The sequence below is a fragment of the Andrena cerasifolii genome, chromosome 11 (assembly GCF_050908995.1).
Source record: "Andrena cerasifolii isolate SP2316 chromosome 11, iyAndCera1_principal, whole genome shotgun sequence".
Lineage (NCBI taxonomy): Eukaryota > Metazoa > Arthropoda > Insecta > Hymenoptera > Andrenidae > Andrena > Andrena cerasifolii.
This window is the reverse complement of record NC_135128.1, coordinates 1,019,781-1,034,131: the sequence shown is the minus strand read 5'-3', so window position 1 is coordinate 1,034,131 and position 14,351 is coordinate 1,019,781. Positions and strand designations below refer to the sequence as shown.

The 14,351-nt window shown below is 41.2% G+C and overlaps 1 protein-coding gene across 1 annotated transcript in view; it reads left to right on the top strand.

Annotated features, from left to right (window-relative positions):
• Dpp10 (Dipeptidyl peptidase 10) overlaps window positions 1–14,351 on the top strand; it is a 655,550-nt gene that overhangs the window by 168,344 nt on the left and 472,855 nt on the right. Inside the window, exon 5 of the mRNA XM_076823446.1 lies at window positions 9,152–9,363. Within this exon, the coding sequence (XP_076679561.1) occupies window positions 9,152–9,363 (212 nt within the window). The remainder of the gene's footprint in view (window positions 1–9,151; window positions 9,364–14,351) is intronic.

Sequence of the window (14,351 nt, the reverse complement as noted above, 5' to 3'; positions counted from 1 at the left end):
CTCGTGGCGAAATGTAAATCGTGTTTGTTCTCGTGGTATATCCGAAACATGCTTGTTATCGGTTGAAACATTGAAACGTGCTTCTTCTCGTGATAGATTGAAATGTGCTGCTCTTTGTAATACAAATGAAATGTGCTACTTTTCGTAACGCACGTCGATATATTGGAATACGAAAACTTGTGTGTCAAGAAACCTGGCTGAGGAGCTGCTACCTGAGATTCGTCAACCTTTGGAGGTGTTATTACGGCGCTATGACCACATGTTTACGTCAGGTAACAAAGTTGGACCTGTGAATACCGTTGAGTTGAACATTGTTCTAAAAGTAAACAAGGTGGTGAGGTATCAACCGTATCGATTGTCATTTTCGCAAAGGGAAAAAGTCAGGGTAATAATTTGCGATTTAATGAGGAATGGTGTTATACGTCACAGCGTTTCGCCGTTCTCAAGTCCAATTCTTCTAGTTGCTAAAGCAAATGGTGATGATAAATTGGTTGTAGACTTTTGGGAAGTAAATAAGATAACAGTGAAAGACAGGTACCCTTTGCCTTTAATCGATGATCAATTAGATCGGTTAGGTAGTGGAAAATACTTTACTATCCTTGATATGGCATCGGGTTTTCATCAGATTCCGATAGCTTCTGATTCAATTGAGAAAACTGCTTTTGTTACACCGGATGGTCATTATGAGTACCTACGACTGCCATTTGGTTTGGCCAATGCTCCTGCGGTATTTCAAAGAGTAATTAATACTACTTTAGGAAATTTGCGTTTTAGTATAGTGGTCGTATACCTCGATGATATTTTGATCCTTTCACGAACTGTGGAGGAGGGATTGGAGGCCCTGAGTCGCGTATCGCAAGCTTTAGATATAGCTAGTTTCTCGGTTAATGCTAAGAAATGTAAATTCTTTCAAACCAATGTAGAGTATCTGGGTCGTGAGGTGTCAGCAGATGGTATACGTCCGAGTTTAAAAAAAGATAAAGGCATTGGTAGAAACGCCTGTGCCTGGTAATGTTAAATAAATTCGTAAATTTATGGGTCTCGCCAGTTATTTTCAGAAATGTTTTCCCGACTTTGCTGCATGCGGCGCATGTATTACTAATTGTAAGTTAACGAAAGCGAACGAGCCATGGTTGTAGGGCGAATAGCAAAATAAGGCGCGTGAATATATTATTAGCTGCTTGGTATCAAGAGCACTCCTTATAATCTTTGATCCGTCTCGAGAGACAGAATTGCATACGGATGCGAGTTCTATTGGGTATGGAGCTATTTTGTTTCAAAGAACAGAAGGTGGTTTGCGAGTCGTGTCTTATTTTAGTCGGCGAACAACTAACGAAGAGTCACGATATCACTCTTATGAGCTTGAGACCCTCGCGATCGCGAATGCATTAAAATATTTCCGTATTTATATGTTAGGCATTCAATTTAAAATTATAACCGATTGTAATTCGATAAAAGCTACAAAAAATAAGAAATACTTGTTGCGCCGCGTTGCTCGTTGGTGGGTATATTTGCAAGATTTTAATTTCGATATAGTATACCGTAAAGGGAAATGTATAGAGCACGTAGATTTTTTTAGTAGAAACTCGCCGACAGACTCGACTAATAACGTGGTTCCTGCAGATACGTGTAAGGCAAATATAATATCTGTTGAATCCTGGTTACAAGTCGCGCAAAGAAATGATAAGGATACCATCGACCAAATTGAAATGGTGAAAGCTAAGGACGCCGTAATTAGTGATTATGAAGTAGTTAACGATTTGTTGTGTCGCAAACTGTGTAACGATAAAGAAAGAACACTTTACCGATATTATGTACAGAAATGCAGTCGGTTCGGTTTGTTGCGATTGTATCACAATGAGAATTCACATGTTGGTAGTGAAAAGGTTTACGAATGCATTGCTCGGAAATTTTGGTTTCCGCAGATGCGTTCTTTTGTAAAGAAGTACGCAGGGCATTGCCTTACCTGCACTGTGTCTAAACGTCATGTCGGGCCGAAACAAGGATTCTATTAAAAAGACACCGATTCCTTTTGATACTATACATTGTGATTGTGTGGGACTTTTTACTCGATCCAAAGATGGTTATCAACACATTTTAGTGTTGGTTGATGCATTTACGAAATATCTGCAACTTATTCCACTAAAATCTTTGACAGATGGGGAAACATTACAAGTTTTCAGGGAAAGATTAACACTTTTCGGGAGACCACAGGTTATTGTTTTTGGAGAAACAGAATGTACAATTACATTTAATTGCTGCTGGTACCCCACGAGCAAATGGGCAAGCTGAAAGATATATAGGTACAGTCAATAATTTATTAACTGCGGAATTGTCAAAGATTTCAGAATGGCCGAGCAAAATGAATAAGGTTCAAGAATCGTTAAATACTACGGTACATGCGGAAGCAGATTTACCAAATTCAAGCGAGGAGATTAATTTAAATCAAGATATGGATGTTGCATTCAAACGTCTTTTAGAAAATGCGGAAAAACAAGACCGGAGGTTTAATAAGAAAAGACGAACAAATGTTGAATTCAAACAGGGTGATACAGTTTTTATCAAACCAGCTGCTACACGTAACGCTAAGTTGGAAAAGAAATATGAAGGTCCGTTTGTCATTTCCGTAGTCTTAACGAATGATTGTTATGAAATTGTAGGAAAGTCTGGTAGACCACAAGTGGCACAGAAGGATCGTTTACGTCGTTGGGACGGTGAACTGTCGAGTGATTTGTCGGAAAGTGAGGAAGACGGCAGTCCGGAGTGAACCGTGTTAGCATGTTAAAAGAGCTAAGATGTTTTATTAATCGTAAGACAGCACGTATTGATTTTTGTTATTATTGGTATCAAGTCAAATATATTGTGGTTATGTGGCTTAAAAGTTGTTTATTTTGTTGTTTGTGTATACCAGTTATTTTTAGTAAGGTACTGAAGAATGTTGTTTTTTTTTGTGATTGAACAATATTTGGGAATATCGTTCTGATACAGAGGTATTTTGTAATGCTATCTGTGTTTGGGGTACGCACCCCATATATTTCTGGAAAATTGGGATTGAAACCTATGTGAGAAAGTTAGAGTGTAAATCGATTAGCTTGTATGTAATGCAATAGTTATGTGAATGGATGCTTTCCGAGAACGTGAAGCATGTCAGGTTGGCCGTGTTAGTATCACCAATTTTAAGGGTAGGGTCGAGGGCGGATGGCCCAGAACTCTCCTGGATCGAGCTTCGTTGCTACCCTTAGAAAGTCATTTCTAACATGTAGTACAGTTCTACTTTATCGACGGTCGGTAACGCTGGGTTCGAGTCCCCGTGGGACGTTACACGAGTTTAAACACGCGTTCGGATTTCAAAACAAAAACACGCGTTGACGTATGCCGTGCGAGAGAAGGTGGGCCTCAGGGAGGAGATATTGCTATGAAGACAGCCTCTTCAAGAGAGTGACTGTTTGGGAGGGATGCAGGGTAGATTGGTTAGCTTGGGACCAATCGGACTTCAAGCCCACCTTCTCTTGCACGGAATACGTCACGCGTGCTTTTGTTTTGATATTGGAGCGCGTGTACATTCCGAAACGATATGGGATCCGTCTCCAATTTGAAAGGAAGACGACGTAGGTGGGGTTAATCGCAATGAGCGAACTACCCTTTTTCTTCTTGTGTCCCTCCACGGAGCGTATTGCCGCTCCCGCGTAATCTCGTGTTATTTTTTAATACAGCAGCAGTAACAAGAAGTGTATTCACCTTATTGTTCAGACATAACCCAGACCCCGATAATCCCCCTTTATCGAATATAATATAGTACGACTGAGTTAATACAACTTATTCTGAACAGAATATTGGAGTTTTTTATTGCACCACTAGTCGACCAAGCGCTCCCACCTACCTGAATCCAGGCACATCGCGCGATGTTTGTCACCGTGCCCCAACTACATAGAGTTTTTCAATCTCCGTCAATGAAAGAAGCTTAATGGATAGGGAATAAACCACAGAATAAGGACATATATTTTCGAATTCTTGTACACTTCTTTTAACCGGACATCAAATTTTCAAAAGGAAAGCATTTCTATTATGTTTATGTTGCAAACACCTCTCTTGGAATAAAAGTAACAATTCAGTCACACAGATCCATCCTTCGTGATAAAAAAATGACACAAGTCCGTACCTTCATTAATTTAGGAGATTAAAATTAATTTCTGAAGCCGTTTCGTAAAAATCACCGAAAGCAGGGAACTTCGAAAATTTGTATTTTTTAAACAATTTCGAAACTGGAAAATGAGGATTTAGCCCTCCCTAATTTCATATGGACTACAATATATTTCAATATCATGAAAATCCAAGACATCGAGGATTTGAGAACAGTATTTCATCTGCCTCTATCATCCACGCTGAGCGTAATGCACTCCAAACTTCCTTTGATATGTGGAAGAAAACCGACAACGGTCGCCTCAGGCCATGTACCTTCGTCAGCATTCGCTAGTCGGGCCGCATGCGTCGAGTCACCACGAATGACACGTCCACACTAGCATATGCGTTCACGCTCACCCTTTCTGACGTAGAAGCATGTGGCCCTGGCTACCGTTTCACCTGTCCCCATCCGAATATTCGTGCGCATTCAGCCTTGCTCATCGTATACTCATTCAAGTCTGGATCGGAAACATTGCTCAATGTAAAAAATGTACATAGTGCTGTGTTTTGGGTGGATCGACTAAGAGATTACATGTACATTTTTCATCAAAACATGGTATCAAATTTATAAAGGAGGTGAATATTTCATGTATAAGTCAAGGGCCTAAAAAAATCACCAGTACACAACCACCTACAAAAAGTAAGATAGTAGATTAATTTAGTACTACTCAATGTGATTCCCTGGACTTGATTTTGGCGCGTATGACAGCATTGGGCGGCTTACCATTCATTGGTTTTATAAATTCAAATGATTTAAGAAAATTACTGATAGCTAAGAGGTACAGTGATTTACCTGCATCAGCAGCAGCAATTCGTAACCGGGTAATGCATTACTGCCAAATAATTTGAAAGCAAGTGATTACAGAAATACAAATTTTGAAAAAATCTGGAAGAAGATTTATCTTAACTCTCGATGAGTGGACATCTACTGCCAACAAAAACGTTATATGAATGACAACGTTCAATCGCCTGAAAATTTTTGGAGTTTAGGTCTTATTTGTGTTTATGGATCTACGACGGCTGAGAACTGTATTGAAACCTTAAAAAGACGTCTTAGTATCCATGACATTTCACTGGAAAAAGACATCGTCGCTATCGTAACTGATGGACTAAAGGTAATGTTAAAAGTAAGGAAGCTTGTAAACGCTGAGCATCAAGTTTGCTTTGCACATGCCATTCATTTAGTCGTCTGTGACGTACCTTTATAATAAAAAAGTAGCTCAAGATGAATATTTATCTATTCAGGTTCATAATGTTGCTGAAGATTTGAATGACGTTAATAATGAAAATGTGGAGAGTTTTGATTGCTTGCTGGAATCAGAATTGGATTTCACTTTGGTTTCAGATGATCTACTTCAGGAAGTCTCTGATCTTTCCGATGAACAAAACATTAATGAAATTATAAACCAAGTTCGGAAAGTCGTGGTTTATTTTAGAAGTTCACCCACAAACATAATGCTGTTTTACAAAAATACGTAAAGATGGAACACAACAAAGAATTTTCACTTCTGTAGGATAGTAAAGCGAGATGGAATAGCCTTCTAACTATGCTAGAACGTTTTATTTTTTTGAAAACCAGCGTCGAAAAAGCTCTTATTGATTTGAAGCATCCAATTCGTTTAGAAGAGTCCGATTTTAAATTCGTAACAGAAAAAGCGCTCTGTCGACGAGATGCTAATTTGTGCACAGCTGTTGCAACCTTAAAATTTCTTTTAAATACGTTGGCTGAGAAAAAAACAATATTAGGTAATAAAATGATGACACCATTGTTACATCGCATCGAGCAAAGACGACGCATAGAGTTATCTGGTGTATTAAGTTATCTCCAGAATCGTGGACGTATTAACGAAGATTCGGTAACATTAAGTGGAATATTTTAAAGACCTAGTTAAACTGTAATTAGAAAAAAATTAAAGATGGTTATTGAAAGACTGAGTTACGCCAAAGAAGAAAGTCGAGGTGAAGAAAATATATTAACTGCGGCAAATCAGCCCACTCGAACATAAGATGTTAGTCACCTAATGTTACAGGAAAAGTTACAAAAAAAATCGAAAAGAGTATGAAGCATAGGAAACTTGAGAAACCCCAAAAAACTGATTTATTGACAAGCATAAAAAAAGATATGAGTCTCTTCGAGGATGGTGGAATCCGTGGACATCTCCTAGAACAAGGATATCCATATTTGTTGTCAATTCCTCCGACAAGCGTTGAAGTAGAGCGACCTTTTTCAGCGGCCAGTTATATCGGAATTAAAATAAGAAGTGGGTTAAGGTCAGGGCCAGATATATTGGCCGGTGAGTTCGTTTGCGAGAACAGCGATCGAGGAGAAATCTGCCACCACCATCTGACAATCGTGGATTTGTCAGTTGGAGTTGCGCGGCCCCCGAAGGGTATGATGGGGTAACGTGAACACTGCTCGGCTCCGCCTGTAATGTAGCTGTGTGGCTGTTGTTTATTCTTAACTTAATAGTTGTGTGCGTTACGAAGCTATACGTAGACCAATACGAGATGAAGCTATCGAGAAAGAATCAATCTTCTGACCAATAAAACTCCTGACTTTTTTTCGAACCTAACGCACACCTATCCGGATGTATGTATTTCTAAGCTAAGAACTCGGTTAGGTCTACAAGTCAGGAGCTTGGCGCTATCCCTACCACTTCTGACTCACTCTTGTTCTGCAAAGGCGAGAGCGAGATGAAACGAGAGCGAGTGAGAGAGACTGAACGCAACTGAGGAACGGTACTTAGAGAAAAGGAGCACCGAGGCAGGCAAACGGTGTGGTGGGAGAATACTCCTCACGAAACTCATCCACCAATATATCTGAACACGACCTTAGATTATATCGTGACTATAATGGACTGTACATTGTCATCTGTTTAAAACTGCAACATACGCGCGCGCGAACAGACGAAATGGCAACATCGCCTCACGGACGCATTCCACTACAACCATTCACTGGCCCGGCGTTCGGAAAGCTGCCAGCGACCGCTGGACAGCAGTGATGCCCGAGCTACGAAAATTTTAGGATGGTCTCTTTCAAATTAACGTCGCAAAAAGCTATTCGGAATTTCCTGGCTCGGGTCGAAGAACTTGGGGCCTTTTTCATATAACTTTTGAACTATAAAAGATATCGGAATGCAATTTGCGCCGAAAAATGAAGAAAAGTTATTCCCACTTAATGATGGATAACTTAAAATATTTTACGTTTACTTAATTTTTCTTTTATCAATTTGTTAACCATAATTGTTGTGAAAAGCTTTCGCAAACTGTTTAGTCGGTACTGTATTTAATGCTCTTTTTTCAAATTCATGGTGTTGATAAAAAATAGGCTGGTTGTTTTTGTATCATTACTTTCATAAATTGAGAAATTAAATTTTATTCAATTATATGTTAGTTCTGCAAACCTCAGAATCTATTGTTGTGGTTTTCTTATGTATAATTTTATCCTTAATGCAGTGCATGCATACATCGGACGTAACGGGTAACTAATAGGACGTGTCTTTTATTGTAGCGGAGTTTTAATTTTTTTCTACAATTTTTGTGTCTGAATGTTTTAACCTTTTAGCTACTCAACGCCACGCCTCTATCGGCTTCCATTAACGCCATTTTTTGGAATGATGCGCCATTATTGTGGCTTTTATACGCAGGTGGCGAAAAATCTCTCCACATAGGGGTATAGTGCCGCGGTCAACTCTGTCGTAGCTAAAATTTTTTAAATTAACACGGGTACGAGACCAGTGGACATTCTTTTCAAAGGTGCGAGTGGTAAATCGATCATAAAGGCGGAGTGCGCGGCTCGTTTACCAGGGCCAGGAAATTCCGCACAGCTCTTTGCGAGACGTTAATTTGAAAAAGACCATCCAAAAATTTTCGAAGCTCTGGCATCACTGCTGTCCAGCGGTCTCTGGTAACCCTCTGAACGCCTGGCCGGTGAATGGTTGTAGTGGAATGCGTCTGTGAGGCGGTGTTGCCATTTTCGTCTGTTCGCGCGCGCGTAGGTTACAGTTTTAACGTACGACCCTGTACTTCCTAATGGAGCTAGTGACCGATCGCACCGAGGTTTGAGGGGAGGGGTGGGGAGGGCGTATGGACTCTAAATCTAAAATTGTTGCTTGCGGAATTTTTTAGATTCCGAAATATTAATGAAACAACTTATTTAGTATTTCTCTTTACTTGTTCCGGCACAACGCATTCCACTTTCCAAGTTGTTCTGGAAACCATGGTAGCGAACCGATGTGAGTTTGAAGATTTGAATCAGATAAGATCTATCCGATTTTGCTGGGTGGATACCTATTACTCTATTGATAGTCAAGACTCGAGGGGTCTGATTCTACAGACCAAAATAAGACGAAAATATAGAATATAATTTTTTAATATGACGCTTCGTTTTCGAGAAAATTGGCTTTGAATTTCTGCTAAATACGCGTGCCATTTGGGCGCCTGAGGGCTACGCGGAGATAAGGGGAACGCCTCCAGCTGTCCGTATAACAAATTGAGGGATCAGGATGGATTCCCATTAGGTCTACGTGTATGCAATTCAAAAAAATAATTTGTAAAAAACATGAGCAATAATTTTTTATCAATATTTCGGAAACTAATAAATACCCGAAGCTACAATTTTAGCTATAGGGTCCGCGCCCTCTCTTCACCCCTCTCCTCAAACCTTGCGTCGATCGGCCACTGGGGTCATTCGAAAGTATATCCCTATAATGAATATTTTTAACTGTAACAAATTTTGCAAATGTGTGTGATTTAATTAAAGCTTATGTATATGATTAATGTCTGAAAAATATTATTTAAAAAACATGCCGAGTAATTTGTGTAGTAGATATGACGCGTGAATTAAATAAGTATAGTTGGATATATTGAAAAATCGGGATTTGGAACTCTACTGTAAGTAGGTATGCTTATAACGATTTTACGTGAACGTAGTCACTGATATTAAAGATTGTATACTTTATTATTATAGAGAAACTGTACCACTTACTCCACATCCAGAAAAAGAAGGTCACCCATATCTTTTGTTGGCAAAGTGGACTCCTCGTGGTCATGGATTAGTTATGGTGCAAGATTACGATATTTATTATTTAACTGGTCCTTTGAGTAACACAGGATATCGAGTTACTAACACAGGAATTCCTGGCATTTTATCAAATGGATTACCAGATTGGCTTTACGAAGGTACAGTATACTTACAATTCTGTATTAGCAGGGAAACCAAGACTAACTTTGCAATAACACTAAATAGTACAGGGTGTTTCGCTACTGGTGGTAATCCTTCTAGAGGTTGATTCTACAGGCCACAATATTACGAACACATAGAATATGTTGTTTTAATATCGTGCTTTGCTTTGGAGAACATTTACTTCGGATTTTAACCGAGTATGTACGCGCATTCCGAAGTATAGTTTTTGTGCGAGAAAGTCTAACCGTTGGCGTTCTTTTAATTCGTTTCGAAAAACATGCGATCGCACACGGACAAGTATCATCATTCAAAGTAACAGGTTAGCGTGATACTCATGCTTTTGCGATCGTATGTTTTTCGAATCGAATTAAAAGAACTCCGACGGTCGGACTCTCTCGCACGCGCGGCTGACAAACGGCCTACTCATTCTCAGTGGCCGCTCGGAGGCAAAAGTTAAGGTGCGTCTCCACCAGCGTTCGCGATCTGTTCATGAACAGACAATTCCTATGAACTTCAATTCCCGTACTGTTCGTGAACAGTTCGCGAGCGCTGGTGGAGACGCACCTTTAGAGCCGTCAAAGGCCGTGCCGCCAGCAATCACGCGCCTCGCTGAGTTTCGGGGCCATCGACGCTCGAGACCAGCGCGGCCATACAATGTTACGTACTAAGTAGTGACGAATTTTGAGTTCTGCATTTCTCACCAGATCTTTGCAAAAGTGGCGCCAATAGATTCCTTACGTGTTCCCGATGAAAATGACCCGAAAACGACATAATTCGGACCATAATTAAGGAAATTACATTAAAAAATGATTTGCATATTGTAAAATCAACTTCGTTAAAAGTAGTCCGATTCATATGACATTTCGTACGATTTTCATCGGAAAAATATAAGGAATCCATTGGTGCAACTGCCATATCGATTCGATGAACAATAAAGTATTCAATTTTTCACATAAGCTGTGAATCGTCTAAGCTACACAGCGAAGATGAAACGACTTCACGCAGACGAACGTGAAAGGTATTCACTATAGCATTTTACAAAATTTGTTATTCTTCATCGAATCGATATGGCAGTGGCGCCAATGGATTTCTTAAGGAGTTAGGCCACTGTTTCGTCCTTAAGGGACCTCCTACAGATCACCCCGAGCGGTTGGAATGATCTGCCGGGTTCTTGCTCTATTAAGGTGCTAAAGCACGGCTTGACTATACTTACCAGGAAGAGGGAAGAGAAAGAGGTGTTGAAAAAAGTTGTATAATGGAAATTAGAGGGATAACAATAATGCAAAGTATATTCTTAGAGAAAGCATCGAAATAATAGTAAGATACCCTAGAGACGGCGCTCCGTCTCTGATAACGCTAGGAAGTTGCTGAACCTATCCTAGGTCGTGTTCGCTCACTGTCTCCGTAGTCGCTCGTCTTCGCGGTCGCGGTGGTCCATATCGACGCGTAAATGTACTCCCGGCGCGTGCCGTTTCTCGGTGTATCGGAACGGAGATACACTTCGCCTAACCTGATCGGCCCAGCGCGATTCGCGAGATAGACGCGGAGTCGAGTTCTAAACGGCACGACTCGCCGTAGGTACTTCCTAAAACGAGCTTCCAATTTAACTGCATCCGAAGACTCGCGGTTGCGAGCTGCGCCTCGCTCAATCGTCTTCGATTGAGGGAAACTGCCCCGTCGGCACCTGTCGATCGCTCCTTATTTGAAAGTCGTCCTTCCAGCCGACGACGGTCACGTTGTCCTTACGATCGCTTCGCGGTTCGGCACAACCTGCCACGCCGGAGGCGATTCCGCTGAATCGACGATGCCGAGGATAGCAACGCGCGAACAGCAAGCACGGGATGGGCCGAAAAGGCCTATATAATACCACCTTGGACGAAGCAAAGTTATAGTCATTTCCTGCAATTTTTTTTAGAGAAGTAATAAAATAAATGGAAAATTCAATATGAATCTGTTATTGTACAACTCTCGACGGAAAAATTCTTATTTTTTTTTTGTACAAAATGGCGGCGTGATATGCAACATCTTGCCGAGTGACGTTTTCACGGTATTTAACCTCATAACTATGCCGTTTGACCTAGAACAAAGAACCGAAATGTTTTATTTTCTACGTGCCTAACACTGAAGAAGTACATGCCGATTTTCCGATATATTGAACATATTCTTTACAATTGACACTTTTATAAAAACAAAAATGCTTTTTTTATCCGGCGTTCACCCTATGGACAAAAATAAATGTTCATGGATATCCATATGTACTTCTTTAGTTTTAGGCATGTAGAAAATAAAACTTTTTGGTTTTTTATTTTAGGTAAAACGGTACTGTCGCGAGGTTAATCACCGTGGGAAACTGTCTTTCGTAAGATTTCGCGTATCAAGCCTATACTGCCGTCATTTTGTACGAAACAAAAATAAGGTTTTTCCGTCGAGAGTGGGACAATAACAGGTTCATATTGATCCATTTAATTCATTATCTCCCTAAAAAAATTGCACAAAATGACTACCACTGCGCTTCGTCCAAGGTGGCCTAACCCCTTAATGAGCATGCAGAGGTAAGCGGAACGGCTTACAGACAGCGCAACGGGTTCCCCCACTTCCGTATGCCCCTCAGGTGCCTGAATCTGTACTTCGCTGCTCGCGGAATCGGCTAGAAATAAAAGACAATTTTCTCAAAGACGGGACGCGATATTAAAGAATTTTACTCTATATTTTCATCTGATTTTGACGTATAGAATCACCCCGTAAAAGGATTGCCACATGTAGTGAACCACCCTGTATATTATTATATTCTTACCTACATATGCATACAGGGTGTTCGGGTACATGTGAGAGAAAATTTAAGGGGTGGTTCTAGATGTCAAATTAAAACAAAATCAAGAGTAATGAAATTGCGGTTGAAGTTTCGTTTTGTAATTATAAGCGTATAAAGATTTGGCATATTCCGTCCGAAACCAGGCAACCAGGCCCAGGACCGGTGCGTGCAAAAGAAGTTATTTGTGGAGTTGAGTAGTGATAATCAAAGCCACTGCGTCGCACGGGGTCACGCATCTCAGAGCAGAGTTGGGAATTATTCGAATGAAATGTTCCTCGAATAAACTTTCGAATAAATTTGTTGAATAAAAGTTATTATAAAGTTAATAAAACGGAATAATTCGAGAATAACGAATAATTTCTAATTCGAATAAAAACTTATATGAATAAAGACTTGTGACGTAGCGTCCCAAGGCGAGAAATGGAGCGCGCAGCGGTCCGACCGGGAGTGAGCAAGAGGCCGAGAGCGCGCGGGCGAATGCGACCGAACCGTACCGAACCGAGCCGAAGCCCGCTGATCTCTCGACGCGTCAAGCGATGACGCTCACTCCCCACTGCGCCGCTAGATCGCGTCGATTTCTCGCTGCTAAAAATTTCCGAGAATCGGAACATAAGCCCCGGCGTCACGAAGCCAAGACAGTTCCAGTGGGGATACGGATCCCCTACCACCAGACCTGCCTGGATGCTGCCCGGTGCGAGTCGTGGTAAAACCTCCAAAAACCAGCCGATCACACGATCGCTCGCCTTCTCTTTTCCTCTACCGAGTCCGACAAGAGACGCCTGGAAGTTGCCCGGTCTCTTTCCCACTACCGATCCCGTCAAGAGACACCTGGAAGCTGCCCGGTCTCTTTCTCCCTACCGCTCTGGTAAGAGACGCCTGGACGCTACCCGGTCTCTTCCCCGACCGTTTCGATAAAGATACGCCCGGCCGTTATCAGATCTCCAGCCCGGTCCGATAGCGAGACGCGCAGCGTAGCACCCAACCGAAACCAACGGCACGAGAACGCGTCGAGAAGCAGTTAAAGCAAGCGTGTAAATATTGTACATAATAACTGTAGGGCAAGTCAATAATCGCAGTTTCATCAATATATAAGGATCTCGTCAAACCCTGGCGTACCGACTGAGTCTACCACTTTAAATCCTTATCCCCGGAGGAACGACCGTCACAGACTTATACGAATAAAAATTTATTCGAATAAAACCTTATATGAATAAGAATTTATTCGAATAAGTGTATCATATATCATCGGCATCGACACTTAACACGCGTCAGCGCCAACGGGATCCACGTGTCACGTAAATGTATCGGCACACATATCAGTTACCTGCCTTCAGCGTGGTAGTAAAAGATATCCCTATAAAAAACTTCAGAAAAGATAAAAAATTACACTAAGTACATGAAATCAAATAAATCACAAAAAGAATCTATTGTTCTGGTTTTATTTTTTATAATTTTATCCTTAATGCAGTGCATGCATAGATTGGACGTAAAGGGTAACTAATCGGACGTGTCTTTGATTGTAGAGGTGTTTGAATTTTTTTTACAATTTTTGTGTCCGAATGTTTTAACCTTTTATCTACTCAACGCCACGCCTATACCGGCTTCTATTACTGTCATGTTTTGGAACGATGCGCCATTATTTCGGCTTTTACACGCAGGTAGCGAAAAATCTCTCCGTACACGGGTATAGCGCCGCGGTCAACCCTGTCGTAGCTAAAATGTTTTAAATTAAGACGGGTACGAAACCAGTCGACATTGTTTTCAAACCTCATTACAGTGATCTGGGGTGCGAGTGGTAAACCGATCATAAAAGCGGAGCGCGCGGCTCGCTTACCTGGGCCGGGAAATTCCGCACAGCTGTTTGCGACGTTAATTTAAAAGAGACCATCCTAAAATTCTCGAAGCTCGGGCATCACTGCTGTCCAGTAGTTGCTGGCAGTCCTCCGAACACCGGGCTGGTGAATGGTTGTAATAGAATGCGTCCGTAAGGCGGTATTGCCATTTTCGTCTGTTCGCGCACACGTAGGTTGCAGTTTTAACGGATGACCCTGTACAGTTTGCTGCCATTCAGTCTGTTTTTCCTTGCCATCACTTGTCTTTCATTTCCCAGCTTCCTAGCTCTGCTACTACCATACTTCTACCCTGGGCGAATTCCACTTACATCCAATTTCT